Source organism: Anser anser (genome assembly GCF_964211835.1).
Source record: "Anser anser genome assembly, chromosome: 1".
NCBI lineage: Eukaryota > Metazoa > Chordata > Aves > Anseriformes > Anatidae > Anser > Anser anser.
The window spans coordinates 213,893,965-213,904,570 of record NC_139720.1 but is presented as its reverse complement, the minus strand read 5'-3'; the positions used below and the strand labels follow the sequence as shown (position 1 = coordinate 213,904,570).

General features: G+C 56.0%; 1 protein-coding gene across 2 annotated transcripts; it reads right to left on the bottom strand.

Annotated features, from left to right (window-relative positions):
- Positions 1-1,356: 1,356 nt before the first annotated feature.
- Positions 1,357-9,662, bottom strand: P2RY2 (purinergic receptor P2Y2). Of its 2 annotated transcripts, XM_083823314.1 has the most exons (3): positions 9,580-9,613; positions 7,521-7,595; positions 1,357-4,625 (listed from the first exon to the last, which is right to left on the bottom strand). In XM_083823314.1, exon 3 carries the CDS (start codon positions 4,619-4,621, stop codon positions 3,548-3,550), a length of 1,074 nt encoding a protein of 357 aa, XP_083679440.1. In that variant the 5' UTR covers positions 4,622-4,625; positions 7,521-7,595; positions 9,580-9,613; the 3' UTR covers positions 1,357-3,547. The 2 variants fall into 2 exon arrangements, with proteins under 2 accessions (XP_083679440.1, XP_083679439.1); XM_083823313.1 differs by lacking the exon at positions 7,521-7,595 and having other exon boundaries at positions 9,580-9,662.
- Positions 9,663-10,606: the final 944 nt, after the last annotated feature.

The following is a 10,606-nucleotide window of genomic DNA, read 5'->3' as shown; positions in this document are numbered from 1 at the left end:
TTCACGTGCAAGCCCTTCATCCTCATGGCATTCGCCCTGGGGTGGGACTCCAAAACCCGGGCTGAAAACTAGGAGGGATTTTTTTTTTTTTTTTTCCCTGTGGTTGCATCTCAGAGACACTGCGGGGGGACCGCATGCAGCAAAAAGGCACAAAATTAATCTCAAGGCTGGAGAAATCGGCCTCGGGATGAGAGCGAAGGGATTCAAGCCGCTCAGATTATTGCATGGGGTGGTTTGGTAATAAATTTGTTTGTTTGTAATAAATGCATCAAATGTGGTGACTGTCCTAGGAGCCTCGTTGTGTTGGCAGGGAGAGGCACAGCCAGGGCCAGGCTGGGAAGCAAGCAGCAGATAAATAAACAAAATATGTGTGGTGTGGGTTTTTTTTTTCATGGGGACTGTGGTCAGGCACTGGAAACCCCTCTCTCTTGGTTTCTGGAGAGGAAAACGAGAAGCCTCTGAGAACGGGACGTTTCGTTCCGGCACGAGCTGTTGGTGGCCCCGCGAGTTGCTGGGTGAAGCAGAAAGAACTTTATGGGATGGCAAGCTGATTACCTAGACACTCATTATGGGCTTAATCCAGCAACGTCTGGTCTTCAACAGGAGCAGCCTAAGAAAAGCTACCCGCCAAGCCTGGAGAGATATGTGACACAACCAAAAAGACCAGCTGCCCAGTTCATCATGCTACAAAAACTGAGGCTTTTTTTTGCCCCTATAAAGCCCTGCAGTGCCCCTATATCTCTCTCTGCCCCTGCTTTTTTTGACAGAACTGGTTGTATTGGGCCCAGGACAGTGTTGACCTCAAAGGACATCAGTTAGGGTCGAGGTTCAAAGAGAAGTCTTTGGCTTTTTTTGCTTGGCGCATAGACTGAAGGAGCAGTGGGCTCTTACAGGGCATTTCCTACTCCACCCAACCCCCTGCAAGACCTTTTGGGGGTAAATCCGAGGTTTGGGGTCAGCCTATTGCAGTTACGGGGCAGCTCTGTATGGTCCTGCAGTGCTGTGCCCATGGGCACGCTACAGATCACTGCAGGACTCCCCTGGGCTGGGTTAGGGGCAGGGCTGAAGCCTCCTTGGTGGCTTTTGGGGTCCAAAGGGCCACTTGGGTCACCCGTAGGGAGCCGTGCTGGGGTGCCCCAACCTCTCACCAAAGCAAATTCTCATCTGCTCCTCTGTCTAACGACCAAGGATGAGGCCCATGGGGGAGAAGACCTTCCTCTTGGGGTGACCAGCTCCTCCATGGGCTCCACCAGATAAATGCTGGAGGAATCTCCTGCGGAGCCCACGTGTGGACAGCAACCCAACTTCTAACCCTGGTACCCCCTCAACGGTACACCTTGGACAGCAGAAGAGTGCTCATTGTAGAAATAAATTTATTTACTCTAAGAAATCTGAGATGTCTGCATGTTACAAAAATAAAAATGTACAGTTATTGTCACAAAACCCATTTTTTTTTGTTTTTTTTAGTATAAGTTAGTGCCTCGACAAACAAATAAAAATTATATATATATATATTTATAACTTTCCAGTTGGGATCTCTCCGACTGCTCTCCAGCAAAACAGAGCAGGACAAGGACCACGGAGGGACCCCAAAACGGTGGTCTGAAGCCAAGGTGGGCTCACCGAGGACCGCAGGGGTGAACCTTGAGCCCATTTTCTTGAGTTATTCAGAGCACGTAACTTGGTGTTCACGCTGCTTTTTGGCAACGGCAGGAGGCCAGGCAAGACCTGGCCTGGAGAAACGTTTGTACCTGCTCAGCGCTTCGGTCGAGTTCACTTCTCCCCATGATTTGTCTCGCCTCGGTGACCGCCTGCAACCCTCCCCGTGAAGCCAGGCTCCCGGCTCTCCTCGGGGAAAAAAAGGTGCCGCCACGGTGCAACGCCTGTCTCAGCCCAGCCCCACCTTAAAAGCTCGCTCAGGGATGAGATGAATCACCCTACAAATGCCCTGTTTTTCTTTGCTGATGGTGCTCAGGACCGAGACAGTCACCTCCCTCGCCTCCTGGGGCCGTGGCATTGCTGGTCAGGACAAGAGCCCTCTACAGGACCACGACTCCACCGAGCCGGGACCACAGGAACGTCCCAGTTAGCCCTGAACGGTCCCAGTCACCCCGGCTGAACCTGGCCAGTTGTGTCGTGGCACGTCTTTTTCTCCCCCAGGCCACTGCATGGGAAGGAGGGACAGGAGAAACTACGAAGAGGTCTGAGGAATTGCTCTACACTGGGACCCAAAGTGTTTGCTTAACCCTAAAATAGAGCCAGGGCTGCTTTTGCAAGACGGGACTCGGCCAGTTCTTTTCATTTTTTGGGGTGAGGAATCAGCATCCACGTGGCAAAGCTGGGCAAGGAAACCACGGGCCTGGGCTCTCGACTCCCTAACCCAGCAATTAGGGAGAGAAACCACGTGGACCTCCTGGTGATGTGTTTTGTGCCTGCTTTCTTCGAACTGGCCTGACTTTGAGGTCCAGACAGGACTGGGGTTAAGCTCAGCACCACGTTTATTGGCATAGCTCCTGAATGCAGGCCTTAGCACCCGAACTATTCCCAAATTTCCAGGGCTTATTCCCGAATTTCCCAGGGAAAGACCACGCTGTCAGTAAGGGATGTGCCGAGTGGCTCCAGAGGAGAACTGGGATTACTGGGATCGTGAGGAGCAGCAATGGGGACATGGCAGCATTTAGCCAAGGGGCTGGGCAACAGTGTTCACTGCTTTGCTGGAAACACGAGTCCCTATAAGAGGGCTAAAAGCAAGCCGTGAAGAGCTCCCCCTAACTTTTAAGGATCTGGAGGTGATTATTAAAGGCAGCAGCCGAAATCGATGGGTCCCTATAAGCCTTTCAAAGGTGGACGTTGCTGTTGGGAAGCACCAGCAGGTCTCTGGTAGGAAGTTGACCCCACTGTAGACCCTCCAGGGGACCCGCTTGCTGGCACCAGTAAACCCCAGTGAGATGGAGCAGCAGCAGCCCCATTAATGGGAAGCATTTCTCCAGGGATGCAAAGCCGGGGGAGTCCCGTCCCCGCTGCGGGCGGTAATTGCACTTGACATTTTTATCGACCTGTTTATCAAAACCACAGCTGACGCTCCTCGGCGCCCCAAAGCCTTTCTTCCCTTGCCAAGGCACAGCAAGCCTGATAAACGCGTGCTAATTACGGGCCAGGGAATCTGGAGGGAGGCAGACGCGTTTCTTTAGGGGACCTTTTGCACATGTTTCTGCTTGGGAAAACGATCCAAGATATCCACGGCGTGACCTTTTAGCAGATTTTGTGACCATGATAGAAGGTCACCCAGCCTCACAGTTGGAGAGGTGCCACTCACTGACAAAGAGGTACAAGTACGGGGTCTGTCCATACAACCTCAGCACCACCTTCCTGAAAAAAACACGCCCAAAATGACGACGTGCATAGGAGCGCATTTATCGCAGACCACGCCGACGTGGGTGCAAAGCCAAAGCGCCACAAACCCCAAAAGCCACGGGCCCTGGAGCATCCTCATCTCCCGTCACACACGGGACAAACCTGGTGGCCATCGCGCCGTGCCGGAGCAGAGCTAGGACTTCACGCCCTTGGCTATCGTGTCCGTGTCATTGCTGGTTCCCAGGGGACTGTTGGGCACGATTCCCAGCGCCATCTCGTTTTGAAGCTTCCCCGGCATTTTGTTGCCTGCGAACTTCATAAACCTTTGTCCTGCTAAGAAATACAAAATGGGATCCAAGCAGCTGTTGGTGCTGGCTAGGGGCCGCGTCACCTTATAGGCTAAATTTATTGCGTTCAGGGTCTGGCAGCTCAAGTCCCAGCTCCGGAAGGAGTAGTACAGGGTGCGAGTGACATGGAAAGGGAGAAAGCAAACGATGAAGACCACCAAGACGATGATTATCATCTTGACCGACTTCTTTTTGGATCGGGACAGCTGGGAGATGCCCCACGTGGGCTGCAGGAGCCGCCGGGCCATCAGGCAGTAGCAGACGATGATGATGAGGAAAGGGATGCAGAAGAGAAGCACCAGCATCACCGAGCTGTAAATGACAAACTGGCCAAAGAGGTCCTTGCTGGATGTGTCGTGGCAGGTGATGGTGTCCCTCCTGATGCTGGTGGTGACGAAGAAGAGCACGGGGGACTGGCACACCACTGTCACCGCCCAGACGACGACTGAAACACGCCGGGCGTAGCGGACGTGGCCCCACCGCAGTGACTTGAGTGGGAAGCAGATGCCCAGGAATCGATGGATGCTGATGCAGAGGAGGAAGAGGATGCTGCAGTAGAGGTTGGTGTAAAACAAGAAGCGGACTGTCTTACACAAGCCCACGCCGAAGGGCCAGTTGTCCCCCATGGCATAGTAGTACACCAGGAGGGGCAGGGAGACCACGTAGAGCGTGTCGGACACGGCCAGGTTGAACATGTACGTGGTGGAGGCGTTCCAGGTCTTGATCCTAAAGATGAAGCCGTAGAGGGCCAGCAGGTTGAGGAAGAGCCCCACCACGCACACAATGCCGTAGGAGACGGGCAGCAGGACATACTTGAAGTCCTCGTCAAAGATGCACTTGTAGGTGTTGTCCTCCACGCTGCCTGGCCCCAAGGAGCTGTTGAGGACTCGGGTCCAGGCTGGAGTTGTAAGGTTCGCCATCACCCTGCGGGGGGGGAAGGAAAGAGCTTATGAGGACACGGCGGGGCGAGAAGTCCCAGGGGAAGGTGAGGCAGGCAAGGAGACCCCAGTGCTACAGAGCTGTGACATGCACATGCCATCATTGCCACATTTGCACCTTTCCCCTCTCCTCCCAGCGACGTTGCCAGCAAGGTTTGGCTTTGTCCATCCAAAAGCAACCCATGAGCGTGGCTCATTGTGCCTGGCACTGCCATCTCAGCGCACGTGAAAAGGACGTGGGAGGTGGCAGCACATGCCTGGTGCCATCGCATCCCCCTCACCGCATTGGGCGTGGATGCAAGAGAGAGCCCCGAGCAGGGAGGACTGAGGGCTGAGCTGATAAAGGGGGGTTCTGGTTATCCTCATCTTGCACCTGGAGAGGGAAACCAAAACTGCTCCTTGTCAGCAGCAAACCCCAGGCAGCCCAGGTCATGCCCCGAGCCTCCCTTCCCACCAGAGTCACGCAGAAATTTGGTCTCCTGTGACACAGAGCAGCAACAACACCCCTGGCTGTGCTCAAATGTCCACACAAGTGACTCTGCTGAGATCATAAGAAGCGGATCCCACCAAACTGTGGGTGCAAAGGGCAAAAATAAAGGGAACCGTGCTCCACAGCGAGCAGCCCCTGTGACTAGCAGGGGCCTGGCTGCAGAGGTCCTCAGCACCTTCTGGACTGCCCCTGCCCGGGCTTTGGAGGAAAAAGTTGGTTCATTGTTGACGACGATGGGTTTTTAATGCCGTGGGTTTTTAATGCCATGGGTTTTGCTTGTGATGCTGATGGTGGGCATCTCGCTGGTCCTGCCTTCTGGCCCTGAGAGCTGCTCCTCCAGCGCCACCACCATCACCAGCTCTGCCCATGCTCACACGACGCTGGTTTTTGCACGGGACCGAGCAGCTGAGGGGAGAAACAAGGACCAGAAAGAGCCTCTGCAGACATACGGAGTCCGGCCCTGGCTGTGCCAGGAGGCACAAGGGCCCCTTTGTACGCCGGGACAGCCCACGGCCCCGCCGACACACGATCGCTCGGCCGGCTCGCCAGCCAGGAATCCAATTAAAATGGATTTGCCTCATTTCCCGTCAAACGAGCCGCCCCGACCTCTGGTGAAACAAAGGGCTGAGCCCCGCGCCGCTGCACCCTGCGGCGGGGGAGCGGGGCCACGGGATGAGCCCAGCGTGGAGCTGCTGCATAAAATGAGTTTGGGTGAAGCTGTCCTCGAACCGAGCACCAGGGATGTGTCCCGACCAAATCCCATCACGACTTTAAGTGAGAACAGACAGAAAAGACCAATTAGTGACTCTACCCAGCACCACCTCGCGTGGGATGGCATGGACACGTCCTTGTGCACAAACGCTGCCCCAACCCAGAGCTGTCCCGCTCCTGAAAGGCTGGACGTGGTGCTTAGGGACATGGTTCAGTGTCCTGAGCCTCGCAGACCTGCAGCCACCACTGCCGTAAGCCAGGGGTGGGCTCTCCCCGATGTGCCAAGACGCACATCCTCGTTTTTGGGAAAACGAGCAAGCGGGGCTCTGTGGCTGGCTCCAGCAGGGCGCCCAGACACAAAGCCCTGCTCACAAGGCAGCCTTGTCCTCGCAGGCACGCTCCCCCCTCCTCATCCTTTTGCAAATGCGATTTTTTTTTCTTTTCTTTCTTTTTTCTCTCCTTGATTTTGCCCGGAATCCCTGGGACAAACCCTGCAGTGTCTGCTGTCCGGCCCCTCGCCCCCGTCGCATCCCCAGCCGAGGTGAGGGATGGTGCCAAAGCCGGCGGCTGCCCAGGGGCAGGGTGGCACCAGGGGCAGCCCTCGTCGTGACACCTCGAAGGAACCGAGCTGGAAAAATCCTTCTGATGCCCACATCCCCAAAATCCCCTGTAACGGGATCCGCCACGGCCGGGCAGGGGACACGGAGGCGTCCCTACGGGGCAGCGGGAGCGCACGCACCAAGGTCACCCCAGCGGCACTGGGCTGGGCGCAGAATCGCCGAATCCAGCTTTCAGCCCCATTTCGCAGCCTCCCTATTGCTCCTGATGGCCCCGAGGAGAGCGTGGGTGTTTTCCCTGCGTTTAAGGGACTCGTCAAAATCCCTGCTGCGTACTGGGACCTGCTTGAGACGCTGGGAAGGGAACAACCTGGCGTCGTTCGCTCTCCTCTGGGACCGAGGTCAAAATCCTCCACAGCCAAAACCAGACAGATTGCACGGACACTACTGAGCCTGTGGGGTCAGGAGGGGTGAGATGGGACCGGGCTGAAATCAGAGCCCTGTTGAATGGTGTGGGTTTCATCTGCCTTATCCATGTGGCTCCTTTCAGCTCCTTTCCCCTCCGGGATGGCTCCGTGGAGGCAGCTCACGGCTGAGCCTCCTCCTCTTCCTCCCATGTACACGGTGCTGCCAGCTCCTGGACGTGCCCCTTTTAAATCCCCTACAAAAAGCCTGCAGGAAATCTGTGTTTCATTTCTTTTGCCCCCCAATGGGACCGGAGGCTTTGGGCAGCTCCGGCTGGCTGAAGCAGAGCATCGCTGCCCCTCGCTGCTGCGCCCCGAGGTGCAAAGCCCTCCCCGTGGCCCCGTGCCTCAGTTTCCCCTCCTGGCTCCTGAAATCAGAAATCTGCTGAGGGGTTGCAGAGATGAATTTGGTTCTTCCCTCAAAAGGGCTCTGGGGAGTTTTGGTTTAATAGGTTTATTTTTTTTTTAAGTAATAACTGGACCCAAGATGAAAAGGGGAGAGTTTGGATAAGAGATTAAATGACTTTAAAAGAAATTTGTGTCTTATCTTGTAGGTCGAACGAAACACCTCACTTCGAGCCAAATGACTTTTCCTGGGAATTTCTCTCTCTTCTCCCCCATGAAACTCCCTGAACCCCTCGCGGCGCAGCGACACGAACCTGACTCGATGTCCTTCCTGCTCTCCAGGAGGTATCGACTCCTCCTGCGGGGAGGACAGCCCCGCTCCGCCGAAGCTGGGGGTTATTATTTAGGAAATTAGCAGCAAGGCATTAACCCAGCGGCACAGACACTCATGTGTAATTAAAGCCGCCTTGGCTGGGTTGAACCCAGGCGAATTCCCAGCACGGCGGCTCCCCAGGGACCCGTGCTGCCGGCAGCGAGAAGCACCTGGCTGGTATTTAATCCCTCGGCCGCCAGTTCAGACATTTCGTCTGGGTCGGGGGGGGAAATTTCCTTCTGCCCCATCGGAGGGAATCACCCATATATGCAATAACCCCTGGCAAAACCGGCGGTGCTGCCCGCCGGGAGATAACCAGCGGCCGATCCCGGGGGGAAGGCGATTATCGGGCTCGCCCACAGCACCGGCGGTTGCTGAGGGGCCAAAGCAGCACCAAACCCGAGCAAAACCCTACGTGAGGACAGGGGGAAATCCTACATACGTGCTGCCTTGTGGCTGTAAAAGGGGGTTTGCACCACGGCTCGTTTGCTCCCTAATGGGGGATGCTCAGCGTTAAAGGGGGACAAATTTCGGGTGTCCCCCTCGCTCGGGCCGAAGGACAGAGTTCCCTTCGCAGGGACACGAATGAGGAAGGGGAACTCAGGAACGTGCCCGGCTGCGATGAAGCAGCCCGGTTTCGGAAGCCACGAGCCCTGCACTGGGGTCACGGTCCCACTGCTGCTGGGGCAGCGGGGGCCACCCGCAGGCACAGGAAGGCAGCAGCCTGCCCAACGTGCGGTGCACGATAAGGAAACCGGAGCAGAAACAGAAAGATGTTCGACCCCAAAAGCTGCCGCCCAGCACCGGGGCACGATGCTGTTTATGGGGTTAGGGGCTCCCGAGGGGCATCGCAGGGTGTAAGGTGGGGGTCTGGGTGATCCCGGTGCGAGCTCGAGCACCCCGAAAAAGCAGCGCGGGGGGGGAGCGCAGAAATCCTACAGCAGAGGGGTCGCAGAGCACAGACACGAGCTGCCCCAACAGCTGGGCTCAGGGGGAGCGCCCCCAGCTCGCCCCGAGCCCCTTGAACGGAACTGAGCCGAACCGAGCCAAACCGAGCTGAGCCAAACCGAACTGAACTGAGCTGAACTGAGCCAAACTGAGCTGAACCGCCCTGGCTTTGGGTCAATTTTTTTTTCTTTTTTCTTTTCTTTATTCCTTTTTTTTTCCTCTTTCTATTTTTTCTCTTTCCTTCTCTTTTTTCCCTTTTCTTTTTTCCTTTCTTTTCTATTTTCTTTTTTCCCTTTTCTTTTTTCTTTTTTCCCTTTTTCTTTTCTCTTTTTTCCCTTCTTTCCTCTTTTCTTTTTTCCCTTTTCTTTTCTTTTTTTCCCTTTTCTTTTTTCTTTTCTTTTTCCTTTTTTCTTTTCTCTTTTCTTTTTCCTTTTTTTCCTTTTTTCTTTTCTCTTTTCTTTTTTCTCTTTTCCTTTTTTCTTTCTTTTTTCTTTTCTTTTCCCTTTTCCCCTTTCTTTTCTCTCTTTTCTTTCTTCCTTTTTTCTCTTTTCTTTTTCCTTTTTTTCCTTTTTTCTTTTCTCTTTTCTTTTTTCTCTTTTCCTTTTTTCTTTCTTTTTTCTTTTCTTTTCCCTTTTCCCCTTTCTTTTCTCTCTTTTCTTTCTTCCTTTTTTCTCTTTTCTTTTCTTTTCTTTTCTTTTCTTTTCTTTTCTTTTCTTTTCTTTTCTTTTCCTTTCTTTTCTCTTCTCATTTTTTTCTCTTCTCATTTTTTCTTTTTCCTTTCCTTTTTTCTCTTTTTTTTCTTTTTCTTTCCTTTTTTCTCTTTCCTCTCCTCTCCTCTCCTCTCCTTTCCTTTCCTTTCCTTCCCCCCCCCCCACCCCCCCAATTTGGGTCACTTTCTCTCCCTTTCCCTTTCCCCCTCAGCCTCCCGGCCCCGGCTGCGCCCCGCTCCCCGACCCGGCTGCATGGGGACCCCCCTATCCCCGTTCCCCCCGACCCCCCCGCGTCCCCCCCGACCCCCCCGTGCCCCCCGTGTCCCCGTGCCCCCATCTCACCTGTCCCCGCTCCGCTCATGCCCGCTCCGTGCTCCCGGGGCCGCCGGGGCCGCGCCGCCTCCCGCTGCCGCCGGGCGCGGCGCTGGGCGGGGGGGGGGGGGCGGAGAGGGGAGGGGGGGGGCGGAGAGGGGAGGGAGGGACCCGGGGCTGCACCGCCCCCGGGAGCTGCGGGGGGACCGGGACCGGGGCTGGGAGACGGGGCTGGACCCCCCCCGGCGATGGGATGGGAGCTGGACCCCCCCCCCTCTGGTGATGGGAGTGGGGCTGGACCCCCCCCCCGTGATGGGAGAGAGGATGGACCCCCCCTCTGGTGATGGGAGAGGGGATGGACCCCCCCCCTTTAGGGATGCGAGAGAGGCTGGGAGTGGGGCTGGACCCCCCCCGTGATGGGAGAGAGGATGGACACCCCTCTGGTGATGGGACCGTGGATGGGATCGGGGCTGGACCCCCCCCTCTGGTGATGGGAGAGGGGCTGGGAGTGGGGCTGGACCCCCCTCTGGTGATGGGAGTGGGACTGGACCCCCCCCCCCCAATGATGGCAGAGAGAATAGGATCAGGGTTGGCCCCCCCCTCTAATAATAAGAGCATAAATGGGATTGGGGCTGGACCCCCCCCCCTCTGGTGATGGGATCATGGATGGGATCGGGGCTGGGGCCACATCTGGGACCCCCCCCAGTGATGGGACCAGTGATGGGACTGGGGCCCGATTACCCCCCCATGGTGACAGGCCCATGGATGTGGGACTGGGGCTAGGACCGTGGATGGACCCCCCCCCCCCAATGGCACCATGGATGGGATCAGGGCTGGAGCCCCCCCTGCAGTGATGGGGCCATGGATGGGAACGGGACTGGGACCAGGGCAGGATCCCCACACCCGGTAATGGGACCACGGATGGGACTGGGACCAGACCCCCCTAATTAATAGGACCATGGACGGGACTTGGTCTGGGACTTGGTCTGGGACCCCCCCCCCCACCCAGTGATGGGACCAAGGATGGCCCCACAGATCCCCCTTACCCCATGGGGTG

Excerpts from the sequence above, each read along its gene's own strand:
- P2RY2 (XM_083823313.1), bottom strand. The coding sequence starts at position 4,621 with ATGGCGAACCTTACAACTCCAGCCTGGACCCGAGTCCTCAACAGCTCC.